Genomic DNA, 25,071 nt, shown 5'->3' on the forward strand with positions numbered 1-25,071 from the left:
TGGCAAAAAATGAAATCCAACCACAATTAAAATTACTGGAAAAACCCCCATTTCTGCCAGTCTCAAAGATTTTGGTTTCAAATCCACACTTTAAAGTAATCATTATTACTGGAGGGAGTTAGTCCGAGTCTGACATTCAGTCCCTCTCTTGACTTTCACGTCTGTACCCATATTGAGCATTTCTCCAGGGATAGTTTATTCAAATGACTTGAATTTACCCTACTGAAACTATTGCGTCGAGTTGAAAATCTCATTGTTTTTAGTCGCTGAAGGTGTGGCTGTGTGACTAATTTTAGCCGAAGCTTCTTAAGCAGAAATACGAGCTCGTCACAATATAGAAAAGTCTGTCTGAAGATGATGTTATGGATAAAATGATTGTGTTTTTCCTCTTTCTTTTATCTGTTTACTCACACACACTGCTGCACGCTTACATAGCCATAACATTTGATCATTTTTCGGCATTAAAGCCTGTTTTATACTTAACCAAATCTCATTATTTCTCAAGGTAGTGACACTGAGGGGTTTTGGTCGGGTCCCAAAACTGGCAAACGGACCTGGGTGGTGCAGAGAGGGGGAAATGGGTGAATTATAACAATGTTGTCATATCTCCAAGGAGCGTTCCTTCTTCATTAATACAGTAATTCGATGCTTCCAGTCTCAGTCACATGAAGCTAACATGAGTCATCTGCTGAAAGAAAATTTAAGTGTGAAGCACTTCTAAAGATAGACTACAGATCCCAGCAAAACTCAACGACAGCTGCATCAGGCATATGGCGATAACTCATACCGTAAACGAGACACTTTCAGTTTTGATTTGTCTTTATTTACTTCACTAATTTCATTTTCTTAATAAAAACTATACCCGTTTTTTTTGTTTGTTTTTTTTATTCAGACGTTCTTCATGAAAAACCAGGTATGTGTCGACCCTGTGCTTTTATGATTATCTTCAGGAAGGTCTTATCATCATAAGATTAAATCGATCTTTGATTTAGCATTACAATTTGAACTTCAAAAGTTTTGCATTTGGTTGGTTGAGGCACACGGAAAACCTTTTCAGTTTACTTATGTAGCACCAAATTACAACAAATGCCATCTCGAGGAATTTGTCTTCATGTTAACAAATGGCCCAAGTAAACACAAAAAGCAGTTCCCGAGTTACCATTTAATTTGGTTGGAGAAAAGCAGCAAATCAAAACAACCTGGGCTTTTGTGAAAAGACTCAGGTTTTTCCACAGGTCTAAACCTGTTTCAGTTGTTAGCATAACTGACACAACCAGTTATCCCTGACTGAGTGTTTGAAGGTAGGCAACAGCTGCCTTCCTGCATAACATTTTGTTGAGTTTCACTGCTGTAACTTTGTGCAACGACAACAAAATGATTCAAACATTCAATCAGATACAGGGATAACTTGCCATCAGCCTGGTTTTATATTGCTCTGAAGGACTCATCTTTGCAGAAAACGTTTAACCTGAATCACACTGAATTGAACATTAAAGTTGCACCACAGCATAACCCAGATACATATTGCGAATTTGAAACCCAACTTTCTGATCTGTTGGTAACAGTAAATTGGAACTTGGTTCAGCTTGTGAAAAAGCAATAAACCAGGGAAACGATGATAACCCCTGGACATTTTCTGAGTCATCACAGCAGGTGTCATGTTGCTGTGTGTCAGTGTGTGTGACCCGCAGACCCCGCCCCCTCCCCGGAGCCTACCTGCTGCCTGCGCCGAGAGGCTGCGGCCGGGGTGCACTCGCTGCGGGAATGGCTTCAGGAGCGTCTGCCTCCGCCAGCTGCTGCCTCCCCATGGATTACGAGACGAAGATTTTCCCTCAAATCGGTGGCTACGGACGGTACAACCGGGTCGCGGTCGTGTTCAGCTGGTTCCCCACCTTTGCGGTGGCACTGAACCTGTTCAGCGACGTTTATTTCACCCACATCCCGAAATTGTACTACTGCAAGACGGACCCGACGCAGCTGCCTTCCTTCTTCAGTAACTACTCCGGGGAGACCTACCTGAACCTCACCATTCCCTGGGTGGACGGCCAGGGATTCAGCCACTGTGAGCGCTACAAGTATCCCGCAAATATCACGGACTTATCCGGAAAAGTGCCGCGGGAAAAGGAAAACTGCAGCATAGGTTGGGAGTACCCAACTGTGGTGGGACTCCAGAGCAACATTCTGACGGAGGTAGGAGGCTGTTGTCATTAAAGCTGCTAAAAAAAACCAACAAAAAAACAACAAAAATCACAACTGTGTTCAATTAATCTACAGATTCCGTGTTTCATTACTTGCTAACAACTCAAACCTGCTTCCTCAGGTTATATAACCCAACAAATTAGGTGACTGTTTTGTTTTGTCTTGCTACAGCAGACGTGCTAAAGTTTATCTAATGTGTCCTAAAGTTGGCTCCCGTCAGCTGTTGGTCAATATTTACTCAGGTTTAGGTAAACTGGTTAAAACTTTGTTTTTCTCCAGAATCTTATTCCATTCTCCCTTTTCATCTGTGCTAATCTAAGCTGCCCATGTGTCTTAGTGAGTCCAGTTTAATTTGCATAAATGTCCAGTCCTGAATCTGACGAAGTGAATGAAATGAAGTTTTAAGGGAGGTTGAGGGGGTCATGAGTGCAACAGTCGCCACCCAGGCACATGGTGTTTACCTTAGGTTTCTTGCATGCAGCTTCTATAAACACGTCTTTATCTTCTGTTTTGTTTGCTGCTCAATAATCCACCCTGCAAAATGCTGACGAGAAGCAATGAAAAAAAAACCTCAAAGTATTTCTAGGGGGTTAGTAAACTTTAAAACACTCCTGAACCTCAGTTATGTCTGCGGCCAGCAGTAGAATCGCCTGAAAAGCACAAGGTCATTACAAGTCATTTCTTCCACCTCCTCCTCTTCTGTATCCTCCCCTCTGCTTAATTCCTCAGATGATTGTCTGCTCTTGTCTCTGACAATCTGTGGCACTGGGAGGGTTGAAGCCTTCTAGTTTCTTCCGGAGACCCGGAACGCCTCCCTTCCCTGGGCCCATTATGTCAGTCCCCGGGACAAAAGGCAATCTTGAACAATTGGAAAAACTGCACACAGCTTAACAGTGTTTAAAACAAACGTCCCACAAAACAACAGAAGCTCATTGGGTGCATGTGCTGTGATGTGTGTCTCTCATTTGAACTGCACTGAATTATCTACATTATAAAGATCCACATCTTCTGCTTGTTGAGACATTGGACTTAGTTTTTCACTGAACAATTTGAAACCAACTTATAGCATGAATGAGATTACCAAGAGTCTGACCAATACGTTGAAACTATTTCAAACTGACAAATATATGCAAAGGTAAAAATGCAAAAAAACAAAACAAAACAAAACAAAAAAACGTATTGGAGCTGCAGAAACAGCTTTAGTATTTGGTTTTACTGCATAAAACAGTGCTGGCCTGCCATCATGTATCAACAGTAGCCTGTAAAGAACAATTACAGGCTACTGCTTACCTTTTTTATGTGGTCGCTTCATTATCCTCCATAATCCTAGAAGAAAAGCTGCAGTATAGCTAGTTACAGTAGCTGCAGTTTGCGACTTGACCACTAGATGGCAGGGAATCTTGTACATCGCACCTTTAACACACTTTATTTTAACATATAACTTATAGATGAATAATAATTCACGCCTCACTTTGAACACAATGGGAGGTGGATGTGCAAATGTTTCTGAGTTGTCTTGTTTTAGCAGACTTATTTTTTTATTTTTGGGTAAAATCGTCACGGGTGCTACTGTTGCTTGTTTACATCCCACCATTATATATTTTGTGCTGCTTAAAACAGGATAGTTTTTATGAATTTGGATAAGGGCTGCACAAAAAAACCAAACAACTTTGGTTGTTATAAATTACAATTTTATTGTCTCTTTCTTTTTGACCATCTTTGCTGGTGTATTTTATCTAATTTGCCATTTCTGTTCTAAAATCTTGTTGGGGTAATATTGTATATTAGTACAGTCTTTCATAATAAGTTCTTTGTTTTGTACATCTTTCCTCTCTTTTGAGCATATGGAGGAGGATGGGTGGGGATGTGTAGAGGCATTGGCTGGTACCAGTCGGGCATGGCGCTGACTGCAACTTTAAGCACAGCTTTTTTTTTTTCTAATGTAATAACCCTGTCAGCAGGCATCTTAACTCAATAAGAAACAACATGATCTGCATTCCCGCTTCCTCACAGTGATTCCTGTCACAGTTTCCCTGCTGTCTTCTGACATTTACTTAAGGACTGAGTGCAGCTTGTGCCCTGTACATACTTAAATTAAACACTTTTATTTATTTTTTTTTATGACAGAATTCAAATTTTTATGATTTCTCGCCTCTCCTTTGAGTCTTTATTTCCTATGAATAAAGTGGGCTGAAATAAGTTGGGTGTAAATATAACAGTTCCAGTGAAGTACTTCAACATGACTTTGGTTATAAACAGTAGACCGCATACAGATAAAAGTGAATTAAATTAGAAGTGGTGAAATGTTCAGCCTATTTGTTTGCTGCCCAGTAAAACGGGAAGATATAGATTTTATTAAATGGAATCTAATGGTACAGAAACAGGAAATATGTTTGGTTCATACTGTCTCCAATGGAAAAAAGAACAGGTTAAAGCTTCAGTCACTTTGGTATTTTTATTAGCTTTGTCTATACTGTATGTTCTCTTTATCAGTTTCTGCACAGATTGCTGGACACAGTGCTCAACACAGAGACTTCAGTCAGTTTATCATCTTTGTGTCTTTATAAAACATGTCAGATATTAGGTTCATCTGATCTCTGCATATATGAAACCTTCACTTAAAATTCCCAGAACAGTAAAACATATATGGACCATTTTATCTCTATAAAGGTGAACTTATGTGTTTGCTTCCTTCCTACATTTGCAGTGGAATCTGGTTTGTAAGGACGAATGGAAGATCCCCCGGCAGCATGTCTGCTTCATGGTGGGATGGATTGTGGGATACATCTTCCTGGGTTCGTTGTGCGACTGGTAAGTAACGATCCAAAAATCTGTATTCCCAAAAGTAATATAGATTTATATTTATGTCATAACTTTTTAAGTTGATCTGTTTATTTTGATTGACTCGTTTTCAGGTTGGGTCGTCGCCGGGGTTTCCTCTTCTCCATCACCCTGTCCAGCTTGTTTGGGGTGTCCGTGTGTCTGTCCAGCAGCGCTCTGATGTTTCTGATGCTGCGCCTCTGTCAAGGTGCCATGCTCGCTGGCGTGTTTGTGTCCTCCTACATCCTCAGTAAGTGTGGCTGGGAAGCTTTCCTGCACCATATTCAGTAGTTAATCAACTTGTTGTGTGCTTCGGATCAAAGCATCTCTTCCACTGACAACTGATGGACATCAGTAGAAGTAGAAGACATTTTGTCGTGTTTCAGTCAGGTTTAAGGTTGCAGGTTTGCACCAGGTTCTTGTTTGTTGGTTTGGCTTCCTTTCACTGCCTGGCAAAGGAAATTTTGCTTTGCTGTGGATAAGCAGGCTGATGTTCCAGATGTTTCTTTCATCTGGGGATTTTAGTTTGGGACTAAAATCCCCAAACTAACACCTGGAGATGGTTTGTAAAATTGTCCCAGACCAAATTAAAATTGGTTGGACAAATCACACTTCTGGAATGGACTTCAACCTGTTTTTAAACCTTGTCGAAAAGTTACAGAAGCTGGTTAAAAAGTAGGTCTGTCTCCATTGTTCCTGGCAGAATCATGACAGAAACCTGTTGAAAGAAACAAGAAAACATGAGATTAATATGGAATTTAGGAGAATAATAGGAGAGGGTTTTTTGAGCATGTATTCATACATTTTACCTGTGTGAGAAAACCCACAGTAGATTCTGATTTGTGAGATAAATTCTTTTTTTTTGTTTTTATAGCCACTTAGTCATTTGTACTATAACCAATCCATCCAGGAACAGAGCTACAAAATAAACCCCTAAAATTAATGTGACAAGCATACCCCGAAGGAGTTCATGTAAACTTCTGGCCAGAGTTGTAAATAAGAAACCATCTGACGTGTAAAATAAATAAATGACACCTGATCTTCACTGTGATTTCAAGTGAAACTAATTTCCTCCAACTACACAGCAAAGATCTTATTAACTGGTTCTACAACATTTACATCACCCATGACCCTGCAGCCGGATTTATCACCAAGATGGATCATTTATAACTCTGATCTTTCAAACAATTCAGCGCCACTTAAAAGTTACATAATGTTGATGTGAAAATTACAAAATTTGGGGGCTTCAGTATCTTGGAGAGAAACTAACTGAGAAACTAACTAAATAAAAAATCTAAAGTACATGAGATCAGATAAGAACTAAAAATAACACAAACCCCAATACATGCGCAAAGTCCCAACTTATCTGTGGAAGATGAGACGAAATCCTGTTGGCAAATTACAAATCCGTCCCATCTGTGTTATCTCATGTTCACTTCAGGAGGCACACAGATAAAAAAGAAACATAACTTTTAGTTCTTGTCTAAAAGTAAAGAATCAGTCTGTTAAATACAAGGCTTTCAGATGAGTAGTTTTAAATGGGGGGGGGAGGAAAAAAAGCTGCTGTTGCTGATTCTTTTCATGTTTCCATTATATATGAAATATAACAGTACTGCAGCTGAATGGTCTATCAGTGTCTCTGCTGCTCATATTTTAGCAGAGCCTCAGAAATGGAATAAAAGATCCATTATGGTCCCACTTCTTCTTCTTCTTGTCCCCGATGACCTCGTAACAAAGATCTTCTCTGTACAATTAGCATCACTAATATACGTAATAATTCAATTTCTTGTATCACATTGTATCCACTCGTCAAACCAATAGGCAGGTAATTAAATTAGGACTCTAAAGTCGTACAGTTGATGCACTGAAGATGACATGTTCACGCATGACCTAGGGGCTTTTTCGTTACAAACCTCTTTGTGTTAATCAGTTATTCACAGTCATTTAGACGAATGTAACTGACGAATAGTGAATGAAACGTGTTTAAAATGGTCAACGTTTCTGCTCAGCCTGAATCCACAGCTGTTATTTTGACTAACCTTTCTATGTAAGTTCATACAAAGTGAATTGTGAAACATTACTTGATTTCTTGAAGACATTCTGTTTAAGATTACCACTCTTGTGATCAGGATTAGCTTCATCCGTCATTCCTTTCCTCCTACTTTTAAATCAGGAGAAATATCAATGTTTATGAAATAAAGACTTGAACTTGTTGCATGATCAGTATTCGAGATGATTTAGTAGGAACTGTTCACGTGGAGAACAGAGAGCTGGTTTCCACATCATGTGAAGCTTCTATAGATTACGTCATGATGAAGAAAACAATCTGTGGATATATCATCACCTTCCTAATAATGACCCAAATAATTTTTTGCCATTCTTTTTTTAACCCAAATCATATTTTGGCAAATGTCAATTTTGGCAAAAAATGCCCGAAGCCATTATTTTTAGGTGATGATATAGAAGCTTGGACACAAATATTTCTTCAGAATACCACCAAATTAGTGCCACAATGACCGAAAAACAGCAAGGTCGGTGTTTTGGAGTTTCTACCACAAAAGGTTTGTCAGCAGAGCTAAAAAGGAGTGAGTAAGTTTTACTGTAAAATGTTTCCAGTTGTCTTCTTGTGGCTTGGAGTTTTCCCATCTGCTGTGGTTTCTGAGTCATGCTTAGAGCTGTAATCTGTCATCAAAGTCATCATATATTTTTTTTTATCTACAGCTTTCTCACAAGTGTGCCACATCAATCCCTACTACGGGTCCAAGTTAATCAGGCTTTACGGTCCTGTGTCTAAATGGAGACCTGCATGGTTCATAAGTTTCACACTAACAAGCCTCAGACTTTTTAAACATGTTGGCCTGAAAGGCTTCAAAATGGCGTGAAAAGACTCAACTAACACATTACTGGATAGAAGAACGTAATTCTTTATGGTGATATGTTGCCTCGGTACCATGGAAACGAGCTGAACTGATTGTTTTTTTTAATCTGCTTCTGATGTTCTACATTCCTGCAAGGTCAGGGCTCTGCTGGCTCCAGATGAATTTGATTTATTTATTTTAATTTGACGTCAGGTTGATATCTGGTGGGGTGAGGAGAGGAGTGCAGAGGAGAAAGTTTCCACCACGGTGTTCTTCCTAAGCAGCTTCCTCACGAAGAGCAGAAAACAATAACAGGACAGAACTGAAGGCATAGATGAGAACAGGAAGTGAGATACTTATCATCCCACACATGCAGAGCAACTAGGTCAAAGTTCAACATACAGAGCTCTCCATTTCTTAGGTTTAACCTGTACAATCTGACATTTGTAGGTTTACTGGTGTTGATACGTTTCTTTTTTCAACTCGAAATATTTTGGTCTATAACAAGTTCAACAATCAACTCATCCATTAGTTTATCTATCAATGACTCTTGGTTCTGATTGGCAGCTACCAGGCTCTTGGAGAATTACAATAAGAAGTCCTTGAAAGGGAGAAGTAAATCATGCCACTCTGGGAGAATTTTACTGTCGGACTGGACAGGAAGTCTGCAAATCTGTTAATTTTTATGTATGAGGGGAAAATAAATTTTATGACGGGAAATGGATTTGCTCCACACAAGTGTTTCTTTCTGCCTCAGCTTTGGTTGGATCTCATGCATCCTCTCTCTGTGTTTCCTGTCTCTCTCTCTCTCTCTTTCTCTCTCTCAGGGTTGGAGCTTTCTGACCCTCCCCATCGCCTCATGGTTGCCATGATCGGCGGCTTCTTTGCCGTCTCCGCGGAGCTGCTGTTGCCAGGTCTCGCCATTCTGTGTCACGATTGGCCCATTCTCCAGGCCGTTGCCACTTTGCCTCTGATTCTGCTGATCTCCTATTGGTGGTGAGTCACATCTAAGTAGTCACCTCTTATGTCCCACCTGTGCTTTGTGAATTAGCCACAAAAACAGTCTGATGCTAATGAAGGTTGGAGCGGTTTTGAGCTTCTAATAGATGCACTTACATCGTCCTAATTAAACCAACAAAATCCTGAAGGAGAAACTCTTTATGAATTTTAGTCTTTTTGAATCTAACGACTATTTTTATGACCTCCATGATGAATTTCATGCATAAGAGACAACCACGCCCTTAAAAGTAGCAAGTACAGACTCAGGAAGCTCACCGAAGCCCTCAGGGGATTGTTCATGAAATTGTGGTGATGTTTTCCTGTTTTAGCACTGCTTTATTGGAAATTGTTTTTGCATTGATTTGCTGTTTCAGCCTTTTTTTTTCTTTTTTTTTTTTTAGAGGAAGAAATGTTTAAACTATGCTGTCTCCCTGAGAAATGATAACAGCGTTGTTTTCCACAGCTGTGCGTCAGTGTTTCCTGAGTCTCCCCGCTGGCTGCTGGCCACAGATCACATTCCTCAGGCCAAGAGGAGCCTGCAGGAGTTTACTAAAAGGAACGGCGTTTGTCTCCAAGATGAGATGTATCCTGGTGAAACTCTGATGTCAGGTATCACATCGCTGCGTGCCACAGCTTGTTTATGCTGACAATGCAAATGTTGGGTTATTTAATCGTTTCTGCTTCTGGAAAACAAATCAGGTTCACCATTTTCAGCAGCAAATTTTGTGAAAATGATCTAATTAGTCCCACAAATAAAGCACCAATAAAAATGCTGTGTTTTTTGAATGGTCAATGTGTTTAAATGTTTCTTAATTGTGGTGATGTGAAAGGCTCGTTTTCACAATGTCAGACATGGACTGAACTTTTTGATTGTTTCTGGGGGAAAAAAAAGCATTAATATGCCATCATAAATGTATTTTATCTTTATTTTTGTCTGATTAATTTACATTTTTCAAATCTGTAAGTTTGTTTTAGTTTATGCTTTAAAATTGTGAACTTAAAATTATGTTCAAAACTGTAATTTCTCCTATAGCCACTAGATGGCAATGAGACACTTTATACAGATACATAATAACAGACACTGGAAGGCTTTTTTAAAAATATATTTTTAGGATTGATTCTTTATAACTAAAGCTGATAAACCTTCTTTCAAGCACTTTTTAAATTATTATTATTATTATTTTAGAAATAGACTCTGCATATGGAGAAGACCACCAGCCGAGGTACTATTCAGTCCTGGAGCTTCGACAGACTCGTGTTATCTGGAAGAACTGTCTCATTCTCAGCTTCACTCTGTGAGTTTTTGTTTCATCTCTTATTCTGTCCTGAGTTTTAAAAAGATTTAACTTACAGATCAGAACTTTTCCCCAATTTTCTCTTTTATGTTCAGTTGAATACCAAAAATATCGTGTAATTTTTTTATTTATTAAATGCATAAAAATGAGGAACTTTTTGACATTTTGGGTTTAAATGAATCATCAAACAACAGATTCTTTGATGCACTTTTTTGATAAAAAATAGTTAAGTAGTTCTAGCACAAAAATGTCGAAAAACCTTATAAGTATTTCAATTTATGCTAGAATTAAAACACTTTATGATGTGTGTTATAGTCCTTGAGAGGAAGGACTATAACATGGAAATGACATGTTAGACAAACGTAGTTAGTATAAAAAAAAATAAGTTTTTACATCAGAAGCATGGAATAAAACATTTCAAAAAGTTATTTTTGGTCAATCTTCTTTTTTAAAAAAATGTAAACATGTATATAACTTTGTCTTCTCTGAAGGTTTATTGGAAAAGGAATCCAGTACTGTTTCACCAGAAACCTGGACGTTTACAACTTCTACTTAAAGTACTTCCTGCGGGTGATAACGGGCGCCCTGGCTTGTGTCTTCATCTGTTTGTGTGTCAATCACTTTGGTCGGCGAGGAATTCTGCTGCTGTCTGCGATCGTCACCGGACTGTCCTCGCTGCTGCTGCTGGCCCTCACAGAGTGTACGTCCTCTGCCTCACATTTACCAAGTTGTTGGACTCAGAAATAATGGGATCTGTTCTTCGTAGTGGAAGATTCTAGCTGTGTTTTTCACTAGATTCTCAACCAAAACCGACCACATTCGACTAATAACTGAGGATTTTTTTGCTCTTGGGGGTTTTGAAATGCTGCAATATTTCTGTCTAAAGTAAAAGTGCAGAAAGGTTTCCAGTGATGACTGAGTAAAGTTGTTGCTGCTCTGGTCTCAGATCTCCAAAGCGGGCTGGTGCTGGTCCTCTCTGTGGTGGGTTTGCTGTTCTCTCAGGCTCTTGCCATGCTCAGTGCCTTCTTCGCCTGCGAAGTCATGCCCACCGTGGTCCGGTGAGTGTCTCTTCTTTAGATGTAATCAGTGCAGCTGTCCGTTCATGTATGTCTGACATTATCTCCAGTTTATATTAGGTTAGGAAGCTGTGAGTAAAGTTTTATTTGACCTGCTTTTCTAAATTCCTCCGTCTCTCTGTCAGAGGCGGCTGTTTCGGCCTGGTGTTGGCGGCGGGGTGTGTTGGCATGGCCGCCTCCTCTATGATGGAGCTCCAGGATAAGCGTGGCTTCTTCCTCCACCACGTCATCTTCGCCTCCTTCGCTATACTCTCCGTGCTCTGCATCATGCTGTTGCCTGAAAGCAAACGCAAGTCGCTCCCGGACTCCATGAAGGAGGGCGAGAGCCAGCGACGGCCGCCTCTCTTCCTGTCCCAACAGAAGAAAGACTGTCTGCCTTTGTTATGCACGCGGCCCCCGGTGTCCGAGTACAATCCGGATAATTATTCCCGCTTGGTTTCTGCCACTAGGAAGATGCTGACCAAAGATAATTTGCCATACAGGATCGCTAGGCCATCTGTTTTGCCTCTGCTGCCGGGCAGCAACACGCAGAAAGGAGAAAACGAGACACAGGAAGACGTTGCATTGTAAAACCTGTCGGCCTCCTCCTGCAGACTGATTTTACTCCCTTCTTCCAAAGATACCTCAGATGGAAAGCGTGTCGCCTAAAGAGCTGACACCAGAGCACCTTATATCTGTCTGTTGTTACAGAAGGTTTAGTCACTTCTTCTCTTTGATTTCAGCTCATGAGCCTTTAGTTGTAGCATTTTCTAATCCAACCTTTAGTAAGTATATTAAAGGTTTACACTGGACTGTGATAAGCAACAGTTCTGTCTGTGGTGATGTAGTACACTACTTTCAAATCATTTTTTTTATATGGGATTGTGTGAAGTTGGTGGTAGTAGTGAGTAGCCATGTCAGTATAGCGAATCCGAGCTGGACGTATTCTAGAGAAAATGTACACTGTGACATTCAAATATTTCAGTAATTTTACTCTTAGTCACATTTGCACATAATGGTTGTTTCCATTTCCCCTCCTGATCAGCTGTAGCTGCTGTTACTGCCAAAATATTCTACATGAAACTTCTGCCTCCGTATATTCTGATTTATGTGGATTTCTTCATATGTCACAGGAAAAGACACATTTTGCTGTGTAACGTGTTTTCTTTTTGGTGTAGAGTAGATCAGTTTGCAGTTTTCAACAGCTCTGCTGTCATATTGTTTCATTAAGAAAATGAAAATATATTCAAATATAATAATAAAGTGATTAGGTGTAACGTTACTTAGTATTTGCCCCATCTTATATGAAAGAGGGAGTTGATTAAACAAATGTAACATGATGGCACTAACTAGCCAATCTCCAATATTAGTTTGACTCCCCTTACTGCAGGTAAGATGATGTCTATTTTAAGCTATTCCACAGAAACCCATTTAAAAACTAATTGTCTCATTTATAATTGGTAATTTGTGCTGCAGCCATTCATCTGTTTTCCTGAAAAACATTAGTATGTGGTAGCTAAAGAATATCTCAATAATACCAGCAGCAAAGAACAGCTCCAAAAAAAATGGTAATTTAAAATAACGGCAATATGTACAAGTGAATCTGAACCTCCACTTATTCTTAAGGTTTACAGATAAGCTTTTTTTTAAGCACTCCAGTGCTGCTTGCTGTTGCAGGAAGTTGGAAAAGTAGCTGTTTTAAACACTGACAAGCAACTAATTTAAAACACTGTTTTGCTGGTTTCTGCTTTGTGGTGAAAAATTGAGTTACATGCTGCCAATGTTCACAGGTTTGTTAAAAGTAATAATGGTTCTCTTGAAACATTTGTCCTCACATTTTCCAATGCCTGTCCTGGGAAGTTTGTTCTTCCTCTGCAGATGATTATCTTCCTCAGATTGATATAATTTGTTCCTGTGAAGCACACAAGAGGGCGCCAGTTGATGCAGTTTTCAATGAGTTACTTAATCAATCAGATGATGATCCTCAGGTATTTTTTGTGCCTCTAACAAGCATTGTTCACATAAATACCTCAAGTGTGTTTGGGTGTAGTGTGTGTTGAACCTCTGAGATGAAAGCAAAGATATTGATTAATTAAAACATGTTTTATCCACTGTGTGGCTGACAAAAAATGGAATATAAACTACTGAATTATGGCAACACACTGACGCTTGAATGCTCTGGGATTTGCAAGAACCAACATTCACTGTTGGGCATCTAAATGACTAAAAACGTTAAGTAATTGTGTTTACGGTTAAATTCTGAAAGGCGGTGATGTAGATCAGATTCCTGATTCAACCTAATCTGTTGAATTTTTTTTTAGGATTTCCCTCATGCAAAAGAAAATGACACTGTTTTCATAAAATGTTCTACTGTAACTCAAGTTTCATGTCCTTTTTTAGTGATCCGTTAATGGTGCTTCTGTAAAGTAAAGATACGAAAGTTGATGACACTTTATTTGTGTGTTTTATTATCCAGTGAAATCAGACATATTTAGCCTTCTTGTCCAGCAGTTTGCCAAAAGGTGTTGATAAATGCTCTTGTAGTGTCTTACAAAGACCACCAGATGGAGCTATTCTCTCACATAAGCGCTCGCATCCAGTGCAGATCATTCTTCACTCCGAGAAAAAAACCCTCTTGGATACAGTAGATAAGATAAGAGTCTAAGATTTGCCCTCTCATGTATCCTTTGATCTTGAGCTTAAGCTCTACTTTGAGTAATTGTTGTTAGGTAACTTGAGTATTTTAGTAAACTGATAAAATAATTGAAGGCTGACCAGGACAAAGAGCTTTAATATTAAAGTTTTCAAATCCTAAGATTTAATAAAACGTCACTGCGGAGGTGATTACTAATCTGTTAACGTCACAACAGCCTGGAAAGCCGTAACGAGCAAAAGGGTCAATGTGCTAAGAGAACGAACGGCTCCAGAGACGGTGTAGCCGTAGCTCGTCCTGCAGGGGTTCTTCACCTCATCGTATGGAATAGGACTGTCATCCGGCGAGGTGGTCGACATCGTGTCACTGACCTTAAGCAAGAAACGACAGCAAGCAATGTGTGTGCTGATTCTGATTTCACATTAATCAATAAACACAGGTTTTTCACAAATCCGTTCTTCATGGAAAAGAGGCAGTAAGAAAGCCACTAGAAGTATCTAGAATATGAATGAATATATATTAATTTCCTATGATCTGCACTATATGACCTAAAATAAACAATTAATCAACAATGCTTTTGCCTTGTACTCTGAAAGTGTGCAGACCTACACTTAAGTCAAATAATGTGGTCCAATAAAATTGACTTAAGCATTAAAGCAGCCAGTGATTTAGTGTAGAAATCCTTAGATTCTTACTTAAAGTTTATATTCAAATACATCAAACTTGAAGCTGGACAACAACAGTGCAAGACTGGTAAAAAAGAAAAAGCTGCTCTAACTTATCCCAAATGGAGCACAGTCCAGCTGCCATTGTTGCTAAAGGTCATTCCGACATAGTGTATAATTCAAATATGTACAAATTGCTGTGGAGGTGCAATAAGGTCAGCTAGCTTTTAAAGATTTATTGTAAGCCATTCAAATCAGCAATCGCTTCATAATTTTTTATTCTGGTCTGCTTTGCATCCCCAGGACCAAACATGGAGAAGGAGCTTTCAGCTTCTATGCGCCACAAATCTGGAAAAATCTTCCAGAAAACTGCAAAACAGCCGGAACATTGAGCGCCTTTAAATTTAGACTAAAAACCCACCTGGTTAGAGTTGCTTTTGAAACACAGTCAATGAAACATTAACCTACAATCTGATGTGTAATGATGGCAAAATGTAATGTTTCCATTTTCGATTGTGTTCTGTGACTTTATATTTTTGGGTATTTAAGATGTAAAGCACTTTGAAATGCCTTGTTGTTGAAATGTGCTACATAACCCCCCCAAAAAAAACATTGATTTAATAACAAACACAGGTTCCCCAAATCAAAAATAAAGCACATAAATTAAATTATATAAGCCAAACTTGGGTAACCCCAAGTTACCCAAGTTTGGGTTAGGGTTAACCTTGTTTCACTACCTACACTGGTAAGTAGTGAAACCTTGTTTCACTACCTACACTGTATTGCAACAATGAGTCACCAAACTCCAAATATTTACAAGATCAGCACCTTGGCCTGCTACCACAATGGGTCACTCTGAGGAGCTCAGTGAAATCTGGAGCGGCACAGTGATAGGATATCACCTGTGCAATAAATAAATGTGAAAACTATTGGGATCAATAGCAACTCAGCCATTAAGTGGTCATGTATAATTCCAGAGCAGGTCGGTGGATGCAGCAGGATGTAAACTTTCTGCAGCTATAGGCTTCCAAACTTTGTGTGGCTTTCTGATTAGGATAGAGAGCTGCTTCACGATATGGGTTTCTATGGTCAGGCAGCTTCATCAAAGCCTTACAACACAAAGTTCACTGTAACACATTAGATGCAAACCAGCTGCTAGCAGAAGGACACTTGTCTGACTGCATTTGTGAAGTGTGAAGTTCGGTGCAGAGAAGATGATTGCATTGGACCATTTCTCAGGAGATGGAATTGGCTCTTCAGCATTTTGGATAATGCTCATATACCCACATTACAGGAACAGTTCAGGATGTTTCCTTCTTATCTCACTAGTGCACAAATCAAAGTCCATGACCTGTAGATGTGCGAGTTTGGCATGGAGAAATCTGAATGACCTGAATTAAGGTCTGATTACAACCCAACAGAACAGCTTTGGGATGAATTAGAGTGGTGGCTGTGATCCAAGCATTTCTCATCCGACATCAGTGTCTGACCTCATAAATGCTGTTTAGAAAGAATGGTAAAAAAAAAAAAAATCCTATTTAAACTTTTCTAAGTGTTCGATAAGAGCTGAAGTTGTCATAGCTGCACAAGATGAACTAATCATTATTTCTTTACAAAAGGATGTCTTTTATGCTTCTTTCTATTCCTTAATTCTGACTCACTGTTCTTTCTTTCACAGTTAAAATATTAAAAACAGTTCACAAGCTTAATGCTGAGTACATAGCTCTCACCTTTTCAACCTCCCTCATGACCCGGAGGAGGTTGTTGCCAAGAGCTGCTTTCACTTCCTCATCCGTCCACCCTCTCCTCAGAAGTTCAGCCACCAGGTCGGGATATTTAGACACATCCTCCAAACCCTCAGGAACCCTGACAGAACAACGTTAGCTAAAAAAAAAAATCTTCTGGAAAACTCTTCTTCAATTGTATTTAACTGTGATTATGTAAGACCGGCTTGTGTGAAAACGCTGATGGATTAAAATTTGCTTATCTTCCTTCGAGGTTTTTACTGGCACTCACCTGGGCACTCCGTCATAATCTCCACCAAAACCAATAATATCCGCGCCGCCCACCTTCTTTATATGGTCAAAGTGATCTGCAATGAGAGCAGTAAACTTTACAATCAAGTGAAAGGACAGGGGGCGGGGGTTTGTGTGTGTTTTTGCTTTTAAGGTAGATGATAAATGTTACAATTTAACTAGTTTTACAGTAGCTGTTATGGGAAGACTGCTAATTTACCAGCCACATGTGAGAGGTTTGCCGTCGTGCTGCACGTCACATAGTCATTGTAGAAGTTCACCATCACAATTCCTCCGGTTTTATTCTAGAGTCAGAAAGAAATACGGCATGACAAGCTGAAGCTTTGATGATGGACGGAGATTTGTCCTTTTTGATTAGTTGGACTCGAAGCTTTTAATCTAATCTGCCGCCTCATCTATTGTAGAACACACCTGCTTGATCTGATAATATTTAATGATTTAGCTTAAAATATGCCTTCTCATTTTATTGACTGCGGTTTGATAGTGGTCATTAAGCGTGTATGACATGAACTGAATTGTTTTATAAGGTTTCACTTAAGCTCTGATGACACCATAAAAGGGTTTTAAAAGTTTGTTATCTACAGCAACAAAAGTTGCCAAAGCATTTCTTATAATTGTTTTGTCTTCTCACTGTCAGGCAGGATGCATATACATAAAACAATAACCAATTAGTTGCTCTGTATTGAAAGAGTTCATGTTTTTGAACTAAATCAACAAGTTCTCATCTTTGCAATTTCATACAAAGGCAAATTTTGCTTTCTAGCACATTTCCTGTTAAGCAATTGAGTTCTTCTCTCAGGTCACATTTTTACATTGCTCAAGAAGCTAAAGTGTAACAAAGTCACATGTTCAGCAACAGCAATGCTGAAAACTGCTGCATGTCTTAGAAGCATTTGAGCTAAATTGTGACATACTTTGTAAAAAGAGATTTCATGCAAAACAAAAGCATCCTGTTTTTCTAAAAACAAGACTGACCCTTATAGTAAAAAACTATCGTTAGAATGATAGTACATTTTTACAGAGTTAAATGCAAAAGGACTGGATTTGCATATTTGTTTAGAGACGGGATATCTTAACTTTCTAAACTGTGAATCTACATTTTTAAATTTGCTTTTTATGTTCGGTGTTTATAGGACTGAGGATTATGAAACTAGTTGGATACACAATTTAAAAAAAAAAACGTTAAGGAGCTATCTAAGTACTTTTCTTTGTGTATTGCAGTAACCCAACGGTTTAGACACAGACTCACCACTCTAACGAGGACGTCATCGGGGATGTTCCTCTTGTGTGGACAGACGGCGTACGCAGAGGAGTGGCTGAAGATAACGGGAGCTTTGGATATGTCCAGGACCTGGTTCATCACTTTTACAGGCACGTGAGCCAAGTCGATGAGCATCCCCAGACGGTTCATTTCTGCAATCACTTTCTGTCAATCAAACCAAACAGGAAAATAACATTTAAATATAGTTCTTAGCAAATCACCTCAACGCCTGCAGTAAATAGCTGTGTTCATGTTCCACGTGTAGTTCTATTTCCGGCAGCTGACGTCGATTTCTGCCATGTAACAGTCGTTTTACAATCATTAACGCAAAAAGCACCAGATCTAAAGAGTTGTGGCAACAAGGCGGCCCACATATTAGCAGATAAGTCTCTTCTGTATATATTATCCGTTTTCTAGCTGGATGAGTTCACTGATTATCAAACACTAATCGTTGTGCAACGTTGTCCATTCAGAGCCCTGACCACAGAAGTCTTATCATGCTAAGCATATGTCCATCCATATATATCTTATCCTGCACAACAGATGTTGAGAGCCTAGTTCAAATCAATCAGTGTTGTCAGGCAGTAAAACATGAAGCAGTTCACAAGATGAACTTGTATCAGACCCAGTTTTCTTTTTTTTTTTTTTGTACACAGGTCATGTAAAATACATCACAGTAACAGTGAACCTGCAGGAATACAATCACAGAGTAATCTGTTAAATATCCGACTGTGAAAGTCAAATCATCTCTATTGCTTCTTCTTACCTCGCCAAAAGCAGAAAGGCCGTTATGCTCAGATGGGTCTGCTCCGGTGTCCACACGCCAGTTGTCCGCCCTGACAAGAAGAAATGGGTCACTTGCACATAATCTAAGTGAAAACCACAGTGCATGTTTTTATCCTGCAAACTATATTTATTGTTTCAATCTGTTACCCTCAAGTAGGTGATTCTTTGACATTATAGAGTAATTTGCAAACTAATCTAAATCCAAAAGGATTTGTGCACGATTTACACTAAAAAGTTGATAAGCATGTGTGAACATCAAGATGACTGCAAACATTATTCCGAATCCAGCTATTTATTTCTGTTTTATAATTAAGAAGACTTAAGTAATTAAGTCTTATTTTGAAAGAAAATTAAGCACTGTGTCTATATCATATGGAAATATAATGAACATACAATGTTGTTGAACTTTTACTGAGAAACAGTAATTCTTCACTCTTTCTCCGTTGATGTTCATGGTGATGGAGTCATCTAACCTTTGAGAAATCTAAGTAGAGCTTATAAGTAAATAGTGCTGATCACAATTTGATGCAGGTTTAACCTGAATCGAAGTTTCACACTAACACACAAAAAAGGCTGATCTACATTCATGTGGCACTTTAAACTTGTTGGAAATCTCTGTAGTGCTTCTCAATTAACACGCAGCTGCAAGCGGAGAGAACTTGGTGTTCAAAGTCTTATTTAAGGGACAACACAATCTCTCCTGATTGTAGTCTGGGTCATTAAGCAGAACATGTCAAAACCAGCCCAGATATCCAGGTAATCTGATACGTTGTGGGACAGACTTGCAGGAATCTCCCGGACTCTCCACGATGAAACCTGAACCAAAGCTAATGGACAGTTTTTTTGTGGAGTAGATTTTTGTTGGAAACATTTATTCACAGAGCAGTTAAAAAACAGCTCATAATGTATTTTTCTCTTACCAATCCATCTTACCAATCCAATCTATGTAACGTTTCCGCTTGAGTTTTTAAATCATACTCTGGATTCTATCACAATCAATCCAGAGGATTGTTGTAATCTTAATTTTCGCTCATTTATTTACATTTAAATTGGACGTATGTTTGTTTTTATGAAAATGCCTTTAATCCGGTGTGTTGCTTGCTCTCACCAGGGTGTGTTGCACGAGTGCGTGAGCGTCATGTAACGGGCGCCCAAATGGTACATCATGCGCAGAGTCCCAAGGCTGCTGTCGATGGAGTGACCCCCCTCCACCCCGATCAGGCTGGCCACCTTATTCGCTCTGAAGGCTTCCTCGATATCTGTGCAGGTTAAAATGGGTGACTCAGAGTGACACGGCTGTTTAAACGCAGGACATAAATGGTCCAGATCATGAGTGTCCAGCTCCCGTCATCTAGGGCGTTTAGAGATCTCTCTGCTTCAGCACAGCCGATTCAAATGGTCCAACTCCCGGGATCTAATGATTTGATTCAGGTGTGTTGAAGCAGAGAAAGAACTAAAACATGCAGGGTGCTGGCCCTCTGAGAACTAACTTTGGGAACGACAAATGCCTCACCTTTGCTGCTGGTGGCTAACTGGAAAGTGTCTGGGTATTCTGAACACATCCTGTGGATCACGTCTATCTGCTCCAGAGTTTGTCTGACAGCATCTTTGTACTGCGTGTCACAGGGAACATACGCCGCCCAGAACTGAGAGAGCAGCGCAAGACATTGTGTCAAAGCACATGGAGCAGGTGGAAATCAATTCAACGCTTTTTTTAACGGTTGCATTTATTTCTGGCCTGCTGCAAACTTTGTTTGGGTGAGGAAACTAGTTGAGGCTCTGAGCCTCGAGTTCTCCTGGGTTACAATGAAGAAAGATCTTCAGATCACCTGAGAATTAGTTTTTCAAAACTGTGACTTTTTCCCTGTGCAGTTTTCAGTCTGTAATGTTTTCTGTCTTGTTTATCTGCCAAACCTGATTGGCCAAGACCAGTTGGGCTTTTAGGGTTTTTACAGTGTTTTACTGCCATAAAGTTAGATTATTACAACTTTATGACTTACCATAGAGTTGAATGACAACTGAATGGTTGATAGATTTTGAATGTTACATCATTTCCTTATGTAATGAGAGATGTTTAGTTTCTTTCTTCCTTTCTTTCTTTCTTTCTTTCTTTCTTTCTTTCTTTCTTTCTTTCTTTCTTTCTTTCTTTCTTTCTTTCTTTCTTTCTTCCTTCCTTCCTTCCTTCCTTCCTTCCTTCCTTCCTTCCTTCCTTCCTTTCTTTCTTTCTTTCTTTCTTTCTTTCTTTCTTTCTTTCTTTCTTTCTTTCTTTCTTTCTTTCTTTCTTTCTTTCTTTCTTTCTTTCTTTCTTTCTTTCTTTCTTTCTTTCTTTCTTTCTGTTTAAAGACCTTTTATATTTTAGATAGTTGGTCTCCAGTAGTTCCTGTTTTGAACGTACCTGTGCACCGATCTGCCCCTTCCTGATCTTTGGGATGTTGGTGTGTGTTGTCGCCAGTGTGTTGAGATCCACCTTGTTGAGTTGATTGTTGAAGTTCTGTCGAAGCTGCCAAGGCAGGTCATTGTGGCTGTTTTATTAAACAAATAATAAAAGTCAACAATCTACAAGAATGTCATAGTCAAAAATTATATCCATTGTGATCAGACAGGAAAAGATCAAACTTTCTAGCAGATCGGTTTGATAAATTACAAAGACTGTAGGCTTTTCAAATCTTCTAACCTGAACTTAAAATCACTTATTTTAAGTTCTGCTGCTACTAGAATATAGAGAACCAAGATCAGCACAAAAGACGTTTGAACTTGCCCATCAATAAGCGGCGTTGCCTTCATCAGGTCTTGAGCTCTGGTCAAGAATGAGTCCTCAGCCAAGGTAACGGCACAGCAGCTGATCCACAGTGCCAGAGATAAAGACAACATCAACCTGGGTGACATCTCTTTAAATACAAAATATCTCAGATTCTAATATTTGCTGCAAAATTAATTTTTTTTTGTCCTGGCAGTCTGTCCTTCTGTTTGGGTCAAAGCTGATTTCTACCCCTTTCCAAGCACTGATCAGTTTGAATGTCAGCTCATTGCTCCTCCTCTGTCATTTCTCTGTTTGTCAGTAAATCACAGAGTGTAATAAGTAGCTCAACTGCAAGTATAACCTGTGGTCGTGTCAGTTTATGCTGGTTAATGTGTAATTTATTTTCTGACAGGTTTTTTTCCTGCTATTCACTACAAATATTTTGAATAGTGTCCATTATTCTTTTGGAGAAAGTATTATTATTTTTGCTTTTCTAGTGGCCTAAAATAAGTTTTTTGTAAAGATTTTCCAGAGCTTTACTGTAAAACAAGTATACATTTTATAAAAGAATCAACCACTTTGTCTGCAGACAAAGAATAAAAACAAAACAACAAAAAAAAAACGCTCAAAGCATGACTGTTCACTAAAGAAGAAGGGGCCCGGGTTGACAGCAGTATGAAACATCAGCTGAGCGCACTGGGGCACAATGAAAACATGAGAACATGAGACTGAATCATATTACCACCAGCGCAGAGCTTGCTCAATGGTGGCAGCAGGTGGATGGGTGTACCTCTGCACCTGAGGCAGCATTACATTTGCTTGCAGTGGCAACATGAGTAGGAAATAAGTCATTTCTGACAGACAGCCATCAAGGTCAAACTGAACTTTTGCAGGAAGTACAGCAGTGGATGGCAGAAGACTGGAGCTAAGTTATTAAATCTGAAAAATCACCATTCTGATAGACTGAAGTGTTTAGAAAAGCATTCACCCAGAGAGGGAGGAGCCAGGTAGAGTCTTGTGCCAAAAGTGAAGCATCCTGACACAATTCCTGTGTGTGGTTGTTTCCGAGATCATGTCCTCCTCCCGACGCTGTGATAACATGAAGAGAGGGAGAGAAATATCCTCCAAGAGAAACTTCCTCCAGAAATTCAGACACAATTTGTTGAAGAAAATGTGGCATTGACATAAATTTTCTCTCCAGGTCTGGATTATGTCTCTGACTTGTGGTAAATCTAAAAAATGTGGTGCATAAACAGAAGCCAACATTTTTGAACAGCTCCGAGAACTAAAGAAAGAAAACTGTGTCACCGTGAGTCGGGATCTGACCCGGACGTTAATTTCAGGCAGCAAACACGGACTGTAAATCCCAGGTTTTACTGTGAATTTGGTGTTTTCACCAATTAACACAACTTGTCAAAAAGGTTTAAATTGTTCTTTCACACATGACTGTAAGATGTAAAAGATAAACATTTAACATTGCGGTATAAACACAGGCTTTCCTTTAGACACTGACTCTTTTTTTAAACATCTGAAGTAACATATGAATCAGCCCACAGCTGCATTCGGACCTGATGACTTACTGCTTACCAAAGATCATTATGGTCTTTAGAGGACAGTAAAGTTTAGAAGTTAAATGGTCCCATTATGCCGTCAAATTATTTTTATAACTCACATACTGTATAACAAAGCTCATAACATTTTAATGTCAAACATAATCTTTATGATCAATTAAAACCAAATAGCCTAAATCATAGAACAAGTTATTATTGAAAGATAAGATTGTTGTTATCATGTAAATGATGATAGAAGACCAAAAAATGTTACTATCCTCTTGACTTTAATGAACTGAAAATAAGGACCAAAACCAGAACTCTCATTTGTCTCTTTCAAACATTCCTGAATGTTTATGTTTATGTGTATGTATATATATATATATATATATATAAAAAATTCCCCCCGCGAGTGGTTTCTTACATCCTCTGAGCTCGGGTCCTCTACCAGAGGCCTGGGAGCTTGAGGGTTCTGCGCAGTATCTTGGCTGTGCCTAGAACTGCACATTTCTGGACTGAGATGTCTGATGTTGTTCCTGGGATCTGTTTGAGCCACTGCTCCAGTTTGGGGGTGACTGCCCCGAGGGCCCCGATGACCACAGGCACCACTGTGGTTTTCACCTTCCAGGTCTTTTCCAGTTCCTCCCTGAGGCCCTGGTATTTCTCCAATTTCTCGCGCTCCTTTTTCCTGATGTTGTAGTCACTTGGTATTGCTACATCCACCACAACGGCTTTCCTCTGTTCTTTATCCACCACCACAATGTCCGGTTGGTTCGCTATTACCATCCTGTCTGTCTGGATCTGGAAGTCCCACAGGATCTTAGCTCGGTCGTTTTCCACCACCTTTGGGGGTGTTTCCCACTTCGATCTCGGGGCTTCCAGTCCATAACCTGCACAGATGTTTCTGTACACTATGCCCGCCACTTGGTTATGTCGTTCCATGTACGCTTTCCCTGCCAGCATCTTGCACCCTGCTATTATGTGCTGGTCTGTCTCAGGGGCCTCCTTGCACAACCTACACCTTGGGTCTTGTCTGGTGTGGTAGATCTGAGCCTCTATTGCTCTGGTCTTTAGGGCCTGTTCCTGTGCAGCCAGGATGAGAGACTCTGTGCTGTCCTTGAGTCCAGCTTTTTCCAGCCATTGGTAGGATTTCCTGATATCAGCCACTTCAGTTATTATGTGGTACATAATATATATATTTTATATATATATATATATAAACTTTACCTTTAATAACATAGTTACTTAATTTTTAAAGTGCAAACAGTAATACTTTTATAACAAATTTATATCAGTAATGATTTCTTGGTTAATGTCAAGTTGTCATAACAAAGACATTTTGAATAATGTCAACTTTGTATTAAAAGTGTCATGATTTACCGAATGACGCTTTATGACAAAAGTCATAAATATTCATGAAGGCTTATTCATGTTTATGACAGGTGTTATGTCATGTTTATGAAAGTGTCGTGACCGTCTTATTCAGCCCCCCTTCAAATAAAGTATTACCCAGATTTCTTCTGTTTATATTTCTGTAACATTTTTAATCATCATCTAACACATTTTAAAATCAAAGATAAATGAAGCTAATATAAAATGAATTTTTAAGCTACCCACACTAACCTGGTCCTTTATGCAGGAGTAATTGCCTCCTAAACCTAATATCTGGTTTTGCCATCCTTGATGCCAACAACTGCAATCAAGCTTTTGCAAAACCAAGCAATGGGTATTTTACATCGCTCCAGATTCATTTCAATAAGATGCATGTCCTGACTTCGACTAGGCCACTCTAAAATCTTCCAGAATGTTCCACTTTTCACTCATCAGTTTAGAGAAAACTTTCTGCAGACTTTTGGTGGTCGTCAAGATTCCATGGAAACCATTATTGTTCAATCACTTTCTTATTGTTCAATGATGAACACTGACCTTAGCTGAGGCCTGCAATACTTTAGGTGTTTTTCTGAGTGTTTTTTGTCATCAGAACATTTTGTCATTTCACCAAGGTTCACCACTACTACAGGTTTTTCTCTACTTGTGAACACTGACGCCCCTAGATGTGGTTTTGTAATTCTTTCAATGCTTTGTTTCTCTTCTGTTCTTGAATTATTTTAGACTGGGACATGATGATCATTTATCATCATTTATGCTGGCCAT

The 25,071-nt window shown here is 39.2% G+C and overlaps 2 protein-coding genes across 2 annotated transcripts; one reads left to right on the forward strand and one right to left on the reverse strand.

Moving 5' to 3' along the window:
- The first annotated feature begins 1,673 nt into the window (after positions 1-1,673).
- slc22a31 (solute carrier family 22 member 31) lies at positions 1,674-13,671 on the forward strand. Its single transcript, XM_008405130.3, has 9 exons — positions 1,674-2,190; positions 4,907-5,010; positions 5,115-5,269; positions 8,705-8,873; positions 9,340-9,485; positions 10,063-10,171; positions 10,663-10,871; positions 11,118-11,229; positions 11,373-13,671. Exons 1-9 carry the CDS (start codon positions 1,765-1,767, stop codon positions 11,815-11,817), a joined length of 1,875 nt encoding a protein of 624 aa, XP_008403352.1. The 5' UTR covers positions 1,674-1,764; the 3' UTR covers positions 11,818-13,671.
- A 150-nt stretch (positions 13,672-13,821) lies between these two features.
- dpep1 (dipeptidase 1) lies at positions 13,822-21,877 on the reverse strand. The gene is made up of 10 exons (XM_008405129.3): positions 21,386-21,877; positions 21,023-21,149; positions 20,141-20,273; positions 19,736-19,886; positions 18,608-18,677; positions 17,830-18,006; positions 16,780-16,864; positions 16,561-16,636; positions 16,275-16,410; positions 13,822-14,250 (listed from the first exon to the last, which is right to left on the reverse strand). The coding sequence occupies exons 1-10, from the start codon at positions 21,511-21,513 to the stop codon at positions 14,074-14,076; spliced, it is 1,260 nt and encodes a 419-aa protein (XP_008403351.2). The 5' UTR covers positions 21,514-21,877; the 3' UTR covers positions 13,822-14,073.
- Between the last annotated feature and the right edge of the window lie 3,194 nt (positions 21,878-25,071).

The sequence above is a fragment of the Poecilia reticulata genome, chromosome 3 (assembly GCF_904066995.2).
Source record: "Poecilia reticulata chromosome 3, P_reticulata-male-v2, whole genome shotgun sequence".
In the NCBI taxonomy this organism is placed as follows: Eukaryota; Metazoa; Chordata; class Actinopteri; order Cyprinodontiformes; family Poeciliidae; genus Poecilia; species Poecilia reticulata.